Consider the following 13,076-nt stretch of genomic DNA (forward strand, 5'->3'; position numbering starts at 1 on the left):
TTTTCTAGTCTCTTGACTTCATAGCCAAGGAAATTACTAGTGGTGCATTGAAAGCATATGTATTTGGTCAAAAGGGGGCACAATCAAAAGTAAATTAAAGCAAAGCATTTTTATATATATTCTAAAACACTAGCTGCATTTTGGTGTAACTGTTGGTGTAAAAAGATGTAGCTCTTTACAAGTGAATCAGTAAAAACCCTATGTGTGCGCACATAGAATGTAATGTTATGTGGCAAATTCAGTCTGCCGATTACATAAGTGCAGGATTTATTATTTAAAGGTGAATTATTTACCCAAAAACATCCAGTTTTTACTCAATTAAGTCCCATACCAACGTAAAGCAGATGTGCGTCACGCGGCACAGGACAGTGGGGACACAGGTTTTTTTGGAATGGGACGGAATGAGACAGTCCCTTGACTCAGTTGTGTTTAAAATAGTTTACAATATAAGATACGATATGAGATAATCATCTGCGTACAGAAGGACACTCTAAGTATTCAAAGACTGGACAATATTATTGATATAAATTGTGAAAAGGACCGGTCCTAAAATCGAACCTTGAGAGACACCTTTTGTTATCGATAAAAATGCAGAATGAACATTACACGTTTTCACGCACTGCTGTCTATCAGAGAGGTCATTTTGGAACCTTCTATAAGCATTAGGGACACAGCCAATACTTAGCAGTCTGTGTAAGAGCAGGGAATGATCAACTGTATCAAAGGATTTTGATAGGCCGATGACCAGAGCAGCACAATGCCTCTTTTTATCCACCTCTGTCACAATATCATTTAAAATGAAAGATGTTGCAGAGATGGTGCTGTGGTTAGCCTGAAACCAGACTGGTCAGGGCTCAACACAGAAAATCTAGCTAGAAAAGTCTTGAGTTGATTGCTGAGATGGGACGATAGTTATTAAGATCACTAGTATCTCCTCCTTTATGCAATGGAGTAACGTCAGCAACTTTTCACACTTTGGGGATTATACCTGATGAAATGGATAAATTAAAAATGTGTTATATAACCAAATCATCAATGCAGAGAGCTGGGGAAAGAAATAGTCCAGACGGTCTTCTCGTGTTGCTTTCTTGGAGTCAATGGCAAGAAGTGCTCCAGTAACTACATTAGGAGTGAGAAGATGGGAGGGGAAATTGAGGGATTCCTGGATTTAATTTCTGGATTACTCATAGATTTACCAGATTCCGTGCTCCAATTTTGAAACAGGTGACCAGCTGCAGCAAGATGTTTGTTGAAAGCTGTGCATATTTCCTTGTGATCAGATATTACAGACTGACCAGAATTTACAGGCGTGGGCAGGGAAATCACATTTTTATTCTTAATTGAATTTATTACCTTCCAGAATTTGGCTGGGTTTGAATAACAACTACGGATGGTATTTAAATAATAATCAGATTTAGCTTTTCCCACTGACTATGTAAATGTATTTCTTAAATACCTAAAAGCAAGCCAATGGGAAGAATCTCCAGATTTTCCGAGCTAGGGCCCAAGCCTTTTTCTTTGATTGAAACAAAGACGTTAGTTCAAAGGTGAACCACTATGAACCACATAGGACTAGACCTATCTTAAGTTCTTTGCTTTTTAAATGGGGCATGTTTGTTAACCACTGAGTTGAAGGCATTTATAAAATGATCCGAAATTAGAACAAAATCCGAGATTTGAAATGTATTTGAACAGTCACTATCCCTCACCTCACCTCACTGCCCGTTATGCCTTCTAACATGTAGGGCAGCAATGAAGGTTATCCACTCTCATTTCGTCCTCGACCGTCCAACGCCAGGTAGTTTTGGGTCGTCCTCTCTTTCTTTTTCCATCTGGTGTCCAGTGTAGGGCTACTTTGGGGATGCTTTTTGGCTCTCTCCTCATCACATGCCCAATCCAGTTCCAGTGCCGTCTCGCAATGATATTATCCATGCTGTCTTGCTGGCATCTATTAAGTAGGTCTTGGTTAAATATTGTGTTGGGCCAAAAATCCTACAGATTCTCCTCAGATTTTTTGTGTGGAAGACCGACAGCTGTTTGATGTCACTCGCTGTCATTCTCCAGCATTGCGAGCCATACAGGAGGGTGGAAAGGACACAGCTCTGATATAGTTTGAGTTTGGTCTTGGTGCTGTATTGCTGAGACCGCCATACATTGTTGAGCATTCTGAATGCATTCCTAGCCTTGTTTATTCGGTTCCTGATATCACTGTGTGCTCCCCCATCATGTCTTACGGTGCTTCCAAGTTAGGTGAACTCCTCTGTTGTAGGAAGATCTTTTCCATCTATTTGGATTGGTAAGGGGTTTGGGATGTTTAAGTGTCATAACTTCAGTTTTCTTCTGGTTTATCTTCAGGCCAATTTGTTGTGCAAAGTTGTGAGTGTGGGAGAGCCAAGTCATCAGCAAAATCAAGGTCTTCTAATGCTGAGAAGAGGGACCATCGTGGTCTCGCACACAACGATGTATGCATCGTTGTGTGCATACTGGATATCAGCTTCTGGTGTGGGTGATGGTCTATTCAATACTTCTTTGAAGTGCTCCCCCCAACGAGCTTCTTGTTCTGCCTCAGTTGTCAGGAGTCGGCCATGTTTGTCTACTATTGGCGTCTCAGTGGTTCGACGATATTTGCCACAGACTATTTTGTTTATCTTGTAGATCTTTCCTTGTTCACCTTTCCTGGCAGCCTCTTCTGCTTGATTAGAAAGATCTTCTACGTATGCCTGTTTGTCAGCTCTGGCTTTTCTTTGAACTGCTTTGTTGGCTTCTTGGTACCGTTTCTTGTATCTCTCTTTCAGTCGTTCAGACTTTGTCCCAATTACTTGCTTCTTTAATGTTCTCCTGTCACTTTGTCAAATGTCTATATCTGTCACTATGAAAGAGATCATGTAAGAAGGCCTGCTCATTAAAATTTCTAAAATTAGCACTAGTGTTGCACCAATCATATTTTTACGCTGAATATGACCTGGTTTCCAATGCCTTTTTTTGTGTGTTTACTTATTTTTTGTTGAAAACATACAAACCCTGGTATTTACCAGCAGGCACTGCTGGACATGCCTGCATGCTAGACTTTATTTCTCAGTTGGGGTTAGTTGGTAGATGTCTTTAGGTTTCTAAGTGAGTGTTTTACCATCCAGTGTATAGATGTCTCGACCCCAGGGGTAGCTGGGAAACTTCTTAACATCTTCCTCTGTCCTAGTGGCCTCTGGGAAAAACTCATACTTGATCAGCTCCCTGATAGTATGGAAAATAAAAATAAAGAGAGACAGAAAGGGGGCGGGGGAAGGTGGTGGGGTAATGACATTGATTGATCATTAGTGATAATTAAATGATAGGTTGGCTACTTACCCCATCTTATTAAAATGCTGGTTGATCATTTATAATTGCTCATAGTGCAACCTTGCTACTACTATTAATGCTTATACATTTTAGACCACTAGCACACAAATGTAGGACTTTTATTTTTCCCCCACAATAATTTCAAGATGCTTCAATCTGTAACAGACCTTATTTTTTGCAGGTCTTGCAGGCCAGGTTCTTGTTTGGTCTGCGATGGTACTCACTGGCTAATGTTCGCGATGGTATCCATCCAGCTGCGGATGCGGACCTTGTTGCGAACATTTGGAGGGTTGCTGAACTCGTGCACGATAGCGATGTGATAGGGATAGGGTCCCCGGAACAGGAGACGCTCCAGCGCAAGAGGGTTAATCTGAAATGAAAGTTGGAAAAAATAAAATAAAATGCAAGATTAAAAAAAACAACTGAACAAGCTGACAAATAAGAAAGAATAAAAGACTTTTGTGGACTGATGAATTGACTGCTGAATGAAGTGGAATTTTGAACTTCTGCCCATTTCAGGCTGTTAATAACACTGTCATCTCCGTGTAACAGAGGGAGAATATCTGACGATTAAATGTTGCTTGCGTAGTATTTGCCTGGTAATCACCTATACATATACACCTATACGCATCTATATACCGTAACAATAACATTCCGTAATTTAGCACAATTTAGACACTGTTGTCCAAAGCGTAAAGCATGTTTTGTCATCGTATTAAATCAGTGTATATTAGTCACAGCCAGCTAAACCTTCTCTCGTAATAACCAGCACTAGTAGAGTTAGAGATTCATCCCATGCTTATTAAGTATTTGTAGATAAAGCATAATAAAGAAATAAATAATACAAATAAAATGAAATACAATTGCTGTTATCAATTACATATTGCTGTTTGAAGACATGGCAGAACCATTACGATTGTACTTAATAACAACTATGATGATTAAATATTGTTATGATAGACATTCTGATAGACACAGCCTTACTATTCATTTGGCAATGTGGTTTGTGATGGAATTGATTTTCAGACTTAGGTACAGGGTACGCCGAAAAGAAGTAGAACTTTTGGACCAAAAATACGTCTTCAGAACAAGATAAAAACCAATTGATCCGATCTGGGTTCTTGGGATGTTCTTGCTGCAAGCTCCTGGGCCGAACTTTGTCTTTTTCTCATTCTGAGAGCACACCTTGTCGCGATTGGCCAAAATGCTGTTGCGTCATGGCAGGGGACAGACTTCAAATTTCCTTTCCGGGGCACTCAACCTCCTCCTCTTCCCAGGTCAACAAGCTTGGTTTTTTTTCCCCTGGGGCCGCAACATTCGGAGCATGTTTTATCTATACCCTATTTCCTCAAATATAAACAGGTACTCAAAGAAAAAAAACGGCAAACAAGGCTGAATTTGAGTCAGAGAGTGTGCTTTTTTTCTCCTCCGTCGTTCCCTGTGCCAGTTTTCCTGTATTTTAGATCCGTTTGTTTTTGTTAGTTTCAACTTATATGAAACTAACATTTTAAACCGAAATAAGGGACGTTCGGATCAGAACAGTGGATTAAATAATGTAGAGAGAGCGATCTCTAGTCCACTGTGCATCCTGTGTCTCTGAACAAAAAACATTATGGACGTTTATTTTGGATATATTTATTTTGAGGAGCACAGCATCAAGACAGAAGTTTTATTTAAAATTCAAAGAGTGTTTCGGTTTAAGATATAAACGCCTGCTTCCAGTAAAGGCCCCTGAAGTTGAGGTAAATAAAAGCCCTGGTCACTAAATACGGAAATACGGGTACTGTCAATAAATTACATTGTGTGACACATTTTTTGAGTTTGATTTCCCACATTTATTTCATCTTTATGTCAAGTAAAGCCACTGCCAACTCCTCTCGCTATCGCGTTTGTGCTTCTTTCATCGTGGAGTTCTTATTAAGTTCTTATTGAGTATTCTGCTGACGGTGTTCTGGGACATGTTCTCTGGTGGTTTTTACGTATTTTGTTCTGACGTCTTTTTAAGTTTACCTCCTGCTATAGGATTGTTTAGGTTAGAGTTTGGCTTGGAGTTAAAAAAAACCCCAAAACAATTCTTAGAAGCTATACAATTAAAATAAAATCCACTAAATGGATGACGGCAGTGGTACCTTTTGCTGTATTGAGAAACCTGTGATGTTTGTTTCAATTCCAGGCACTCCCTTTTATTCAGGTCTTATATAGAGTCTTAGCGCAAAATACCGTGTCAGGTGTAGTTTGATGTGTAGCGTGGGTCAACTGTTGAGGAGTGATTATGTTGACCAGGGCAGTGGAATGGCGGGGACATAAAGATTTGAGTATGATTTTCAGATGTCAACAACCCCCCCCCCGCTTGTCCCAGTGATGGTATAGGAGCCGAATAAAGATAACAGAGGTCGTAACTGCAAGCAGAACTACCAAAGTAGACAAGCGACATCACTAGCATCTCACCTGATGCATGGGGCGCATATAGATGATCCGATTCCTCTCGGGGGGCATCCTTAGTATCTGGTCCAGGACCTGTTCCATGTCCAGCTTCTTGCACTGTGCGTAATCAAACCTGTTAACTATGGGAGCGCTCTCCACTTGTAGATGTTTCAAAACGCGACATCTAGTGGCTAGAAAGAAAACAACAGAAAGAAAGGAAGGCTGTTTTTTTTAAAACTACCGAATTAAGTTTGAACCCATCCATCAATACCGCATACCATATCTAAAATGGTATGTCTATTCACCAACCAAATGACCAATGAAAAACTTGGTCGACTAAGACTCTTCTCGTCGACTAACGTTTGGTCAACTATTTGGGTTTCATGCTTTCATAATATACTTATACACAAGAACATTTTGAGGAACAATCTGTAATGTCGACATTATGACCAAGCAGATAGAGGAATTGATTCAAACAGCTAGAACAGTCTATGCAGTTCAGAAAAATCAATAATTTTACCATAATGGAGACTTAATGACAATATTAAACTATGGTTCTATCCAAAATCCCATATGATGTCTAGTCACATAACACACTATTGATATTATATTGATATATTACACAGCAGAGGTAGACATGGAAAGATATAGTATAATATAAGATGGCGCCGCAGACGGCAGTCTCAGTACTGCGCTCTCTTGTACTTTCTGTGTTTTTGCTTATTTGTTTAATTTCCAGCTCCCACTCTCTGATCACATTCAGCAGAGAAGAACTTTTAAACCTCCGATTACCCACTGGTCAAACTTTTCCGCCGTTTTTCATTGATCCGGAAAGTTTTACAGAGCTTTTAGTCGGGAGGAGCAGCAGATCTGTATGGAGTTCGCCGGAGGAGACGCCAAGGGAAGCACACAGGAGCGCTCGTTAAGCTGAGACAGCGGGGATTTCGTACTGCACTCCCATCAAGCCACGTGGCAAATGTCCGCTCTCTGGCCAACAAGATGGACGAACTACTGCTCCACAACTGAATAAACCTGGACTTAAGCAGATCTTCTGCCCTGTGCTTCACTGAAACCTGGCTTGGAGAACACATCCCAGACAGTTCACTCCATCTACTGGGCTTCCAACTCCTCCAAGCAGACCGGGACATGGAAGATTGGTGTACAGATATCACAGTGTTGAAGAAATCATGCAGCCCTCACTTAGAGACCAATTTCATTGACTGTAAGCCGTTTTATTTACCGTGAGAGTTCTCTCCTTTATCCTGGTCGGTCTTTACATCCCACCACAGGCCTGTGTTAGTGAGGCGTTAAAACACCTGGCTGACCAGATAACAAACATGGAGAAACAACACCCGGACTCACTGCTCATTGTTCTTGGGGACTTTAACAGAGCGAACCTCAGCCACGAACTGCCAAAATACAGACAGCACATTAAATATCCAACCAGAGATCAACATACACTGGACCACTGCTACACAGTATTAAAGGGCACCTATCGTTCTATCCCCGAGCAGCTTTGGAACTCTCTGATCACTGTCTGGTTCAGCTTCTCCTGACTTACAGGCAGAAACTAAGATCCGCTTAGCCTATGGTCAAGACTGTGAAGAAATGGACCAACGAGGCAAAGAGGGGGTTACAGGCCTGCTTTGACTGCAATGATTAGAATGTTATTGAGGCTGCTACTACAGATCTGGACGAACTCACTGACACTGTGACATCGTACATCAGTTTTTGTGAGGACATGTGTGTGCCGAATAAAACCTTCTGCACATCCAACAACAATAAACCCTGGTTTACTGCACATCTCAGGCAGCTTTGTCAGGCCAAGGAGGAGGCCTACACTGCCTACACTGAAAAGCTGAAAAACAGGTTTTCAGCCAATGACCCTGCGTCCATGTGGAGGGCCTGCAGGAACTCACCAACTACAGGAAACCACAAACTAACACTGTGGTTTACCTGGCTGACGACCTGAATGGGTTTTACTGCAGGTTTAAAAAAACCTACATTCACACCCTTCACCCACTCCTGCACCATCATACACCTACCTGCTCCCCCTGCCTGCCCCCCCACTGACCCCCCGCCTACATTCAGGGTCTGTGAAGAGGATGTGAGTCAGCTCATCCAGAGACAGAAGGGTACAGGCCCAGACGGCGTGTCTCCCTTCTGCCTGAAAGTCTGTGCTGATCAGCTAGCTCCCATCTTCAGCCAGATCTTCAACAGATCACTGGAGCTGTGTGAAGTCCCTTCGTGCTTCAAATGCTCCACTGTCATCCCGGTTCCCAAGAAACCCTTGAAATAAATTACTATGTCGCCCTGATGTCTGAGACTGGTGTTGGCCCACCTGAAGGACATCACAGACCCCCTACAGTTTGCCTTCTGGGCAAACAGGTCAGTGGATGATGCCGTCAACATGGGACTGCACTACATCCTGCAACACCTCGACTCGCCAGGGACATATGCAAGGGTCCTGTTTGTGGATTTCAGCTCAGCATTCAGCACAATTGTCCCTGAAATCCTCTGCGCCAAACTCACCCAGCTCACTGTGCCAGCCCCCACCTGCCAGTGGATCACTAACTTTATATATATATAAGTTAAAGTTTTATGTTTTAGTTTGTTGTCTTTGTTTCAGCTATATGTCTAATCCATGTTTGTACATTGAGAGAAAGGTAAAAACCGGAGTCAAGTTCCTTGTATGTATGTGTACATACTTGGCAAATAAAGCTGATTCTGATATAATATAGTAGAATATAATAAAAATAATAATATAATAAACAGAAGAGTGTAACACCTTCACCTACTGCACCTGATAAATAAAATAATAACAAATATGGTGGACTATAACAGGATATAATATAACATTGCCTAATATAGATGGGATGGAATGTGGGCAAGGTGTCCAAGATTCCAAAAACATGTAAAAACCTAGTCATTGTTTGTAAATCTGGTTTATTGTGGTTCCAGTTATCGTTGTCAGATCAAAAATCAATTCCCGGGGACAAACACTGCACTGTCGACATTTCTCACGACTCACAGAACTCTCTACACGTATATAATATATACAATACAATACGGCCGAAGGTCAGGTCACTTACCATGGAGAAACATCATCTTGGGACAGTCTTTCAGGACGAGGTCCGTGATCCCGCAGTTGGTCAGTGTGATGCCCACAAGATTCTTACCCTTCAGAGACAGAACCTGCAGACGTAAAAAGTACCATACTGGGGAATTATCTCTAGAAGTTTAGTTAATACACACAGAATAAATTAAATGCACATGTGGAACAGTATCCATACAAGTTCTTATTTATTTATTTATTTTATTTTATTTTTTATTTTTTTTAAGGCCTCTGTCAGCCCATTTCACTTCTAGAATACCCCCTCAAATTTTCTCAAAATGGGAAATGGGGTGCGGCTAGTAATTATCAAATAGTCAAGATTCAGCAGCATCATGGCAACCAGTGAAAAACATGTAAATCAGTCACATTCAATATGAACTACGCCATTGGCCTGCTCTGTCCTGGATTTGAATTTAGTCCTCAGTGATCATTTTCCAGTTTGTGTGTCATTTCCACTCAACTTGAGAATATTTTGTTCTATAGCCAATGATCCTTCGCAATGCATAAAAGCATATGTATAACCCACTGCAGCAAAACCCGCTATGTTGCGCATTTCTAAAATCGCCAGCAGCAGCCAAATAAGTTGAAAGTTGATCTTTCCAGATTTGTGTTCCTTTGTGTTTTTTTTAATCTCTCAATGTATTTTCAAAACCAAGTTTGATTTATAAATAGTAGAAATATGTTAAACTGTGGAGTTAAATATTCCCGTTAGATTACATGGGGAACCACAGTTCACTTACTGAGACGCTGAACGCCGATCGATCGTTTCCTTTAAAGCAACCGTTCAGGTGAAGAACATTCCTCCATATTCCATATGATGTGAAGTCACAATGTGAAACAGTTTTGATAGAGTTCAACCTTTAAATCGTACTACTTTTCCACACACACACGGAGACATTATTGTGTAGGGGGCATGTACCAACGTATACCACTGAAGAAATCACGCTGACATCACTTCCGTAAACAAGACGAGGATCCAGTTTTACTTGTCTGTGAAAACTTCCATCTGCATGTTGTTATGGATTATGAGAAGCAGGTGGCGGAAGATCTGAATCATATCGCGGACCTTAATTTGACCAGTGCGATAGATCCAAGTCAGTGTAAGCAGCGCGTACTGGACTTATTTTTCCTCGATGATAGTCAGTTCTTCGACAGCAACGCAGAGAACAACAGCGATGCGAAAACTGAGACCGGCATTATCCTGGACTTGGAGAAAATTTCAAACAGCGGATTTCAACCTGTATGTGACGATGAAACTAAATATTTTCAAGAACCACCGGTGGAGACCCACGACAGGCCCGTTGTTTGTTACAACCGAAGAAGTTGATGACGTGATTAAGTCCATTTAGGTTTGTGATGCAGATTATTAACAAGTAGTAATGCACAATATTCTCAAGTTTACCTGCAAATGCAGCCAGGGGTGAAAAGAAAATTAAAAGAGGCCCCAAACAGGCTCTAAGGTTGTAGCTGGGGTATGGTTGGGGTTAGCCCACATAACTCCAACAACTTTGAAGATATTTGGCATACGCACATTTATATATTAAATGATACACCAAGGCTAATATACATAGACTTATATCATTGATAGACTCTGCACTTTTAAACTCCTAAATAATTCCACTTTTCTAAAACATGGATATTCTTACTGTTAAATAAAAGCCTTTTTAAAAGTGTCGATGACACTGTAGAACATTCCCTCAAACCACAAAAACAATGCAGAGAATGGCCCATTAAGCAAGGTGTCAAGTCCCCATTCAGCAGGATGTCAACTGGCCATGTGGCTGTGTTGGTCCTTCAACCATTTGCATTCTGGGAGCTGGCTGAATAAAGCCAAGTGTGGGGGAAAACTCTGAAGCTGATTATCTCAGAATTACAGTTTGCCACACCATTGTCATTAACAAGTTATAGCTTTAAAATTATTTGCTTGATTTGCAGAAGTGACACCTTGTTTTGAAGCTCTGATACTTCACTTCCAAATTTTGCGATAAAAAAAGTCAAAGCCACTAAATGTACCTAAAGTCTGCGGTGAGTCACAACATCGGCAAATATGTTTTTCATATTCAATGATGTGTGCATTAAAATGTTTGACAAGACAAACTATACACGCTCGGACCGCGAGCAGGCATGGCGTCTCCTCTAGGGTGACGCCAAGCTGGCGGCGCATGCCCTACCCCCGGAGAAACGGCGACCTACGCTGTCCTCCGGAGGGCGGTGATGGAACAGGTCGGGAGAACACCAGAGGGCCACTATCTGCGCCTCCGGTCCCCCCCTACGACACTACAGGCTGGCCGTTCCTGCATGCCCAGCAGCTCCTCGACGCGGCCCAGCGCTGGCTATGACTGGTGGAGCACTCCCCACACCAGATCATTACGGTGGTGACTAACAGTTTGCTGACAACCTCCCGGGCTGCGCCGCCCGCTTGGTGTGTTGTCACCAGCCGGCCTCTCTCTAAGCTGCCATAGTCCTCACCAAGGACCATGCCCAGGCCTATGCTCACACCGCCACCTACTGTACCAGCCCAGAGAGGGGCCCCACCGAGGGAGCTGCGGGACACCGACCGCCGGGGACCGCCGAGGGGCCCGTGCCTGGATCCGGCGTGGGGAACACGGAACTGGCCGGTCGTGGACGGCGCGGCCATCACCACCCTCCTCCCTCCCGGGGCCCAACTCGCCCCCTTTTCCCCACTAGAGGATGGACGACCACCAACAGGATTCCAACTTCACCCCCCCCCAGTCCTTCCTGGGTGGCGCGGCTTTTATTGGAGGCCGAGCAGACGCCTGGGCGGGTAAGCTGGCAATGCGGACAGCCCTACCTCGACTTCCAGGACTGCCCCATAATGGAGGTTGGGCAGGTGGTTAGGGACGCCGGTCCGCCGGATCCCTCCCCCGGTTGCGAAGGGGGAGGGGTAAGGTTATAAGGGGGTAGACATCTGGACACCTGGTTCGACCTGTGTCTGTGATGGAGGCATAGTGGATGGATATTCGTTGTGTGCATGAGGATATTCACACTTATCCAATAGTGCGGCTCGAAATTCAGTGTAAGGGGAAAGAGCTCATGGTAAAGGCCATGGTTAGTTCTTGCCTGTCGCACCCCCTGATTTTGGGCACAAATCGGCCGGTTTTCGACGTGTTAACGAGAAAGGTGGGGGGGGGGGGGGTTGTGCACTCACGGTCTGTAGGGATATGTGAGTGTTGCACGGCGCATGGCAATGCAGAGGTCGTGCCGGCAGAGTCATCAGAGCGGGGACGCTCAGTCAGGAGAAGAGATTGTTAGTTCCTAAAAGCCGTCTGGGTTTAGTCTTCCAGGCGACTCATTATAAACCGATGGTCGGTCACTTAGGACACAAAAAAACGACGATAATGGCCCGTTTCTATTAGCCATGCATCTGGGTGGACAACTGGTGAATCCACCGGCTATTCCCAGAACACCATTGAAGCTCCTCCCCTTAGTCGAGACGCCGTTCGAGAGAGTCGCTATGGATCTCATCGGGCCATTAGACCACAGTGCTCATGGCTATTGATTTGTGTAAGTCCTTGTGGACTACGGAATCAGATACCCCAAAGTAGTGCCATTGCGTAGAATTACGGCCAAAAATGTGGCGCAGGCTCTGTTTCAGGTCATCTCTTGGGTCGGATTCCGAAGGAAATCCTGACCGACCAGGGCACTTTGTCTATGTCACGCAAGTGTGGCTGTCGCTCAATTCGGACCAGCGTTTACCACCCACAGACTGACTGTCTGGATGAGCACTTCAACAAAATGTTGAAAAACGTGACCATGATCCGGTTTCCGGATCCAACTTTGTCCACGATGATACCCGGAATTGGGACACACACACACACACACACACACACACACACACACACACACACACACACACACACACACACACACACCCTGTTGTTCCCCAGTCCTTCACAGGGTTTTCCTCCACTTTGACCTACTGTTCGGCAGGAGACCTCGTGGGGTGCTGGACCTGATTAAGGAAAACTGGGAGAAGGGTCCTAGCACCAGTAAAAATGAGGTCCAGTACATCCTGGACCGGAGAGCAAAGCGACATGCGTTAGGGCAGGAGTCACAGGAGAACTTGCTCCAGGCCCAGGAACGTCAGTGCCACCCGTACAACAGGGCGGCTCAGTTAAGACAATTCTCACCGGGGGACAATGTGTTAGTATTCCCCCTTACGTCCAGCTTAAAATTACTG

The 13,076-nt window shown here is 43.6% G+C and overlaps 1 protein-coding gene across 1 annotated transcript in view; it reads right to left on the minus strand.

The window, feature by feature from the left end:
• fbxo38 (F-box protein 38) overlaps positions 1 to 13,076 on the minus strand; it is a gene marked incomplete at its 5' end in the record, with an annotated part of 48,211 nt that overhangs the window by 3,101 nt on the left and 32,034 nt on the right. Inside the window, 4 exons of the mRNA XM_080007675.1 lie at positions 3,128 to 3,231; positions 3,561 to 3,706; positions 5,785 to 5,951; positions 8,853 to 8,955. Coding sequence (XP_079863801.1) covers positions 3,128 to 3,231; positions 3,561 to 3,706; positions 5,785 to 5,951; positions 8,853 to 8,955 — 520 coding nt within the window. The remainder of the gene's footprint in view (positions 1 to 3,127; positions 3,232 to 3,560; positions 3,707 to 5,784; positions 5,952 to 8,852; positions 8,956 to 13,076) is intronic.

Source organism: Zeus faber, assembly GCF_960531495.2.
Source record: "Zeus faber genome assembly, chromosome: 10".
In the NCBI taxonomy this organism is placed as follows: Eukaryota; Metazoa; Chordata; class Actinopteri; order Zeiformes; family Zeidae; genus Zeus; species Zeus faber.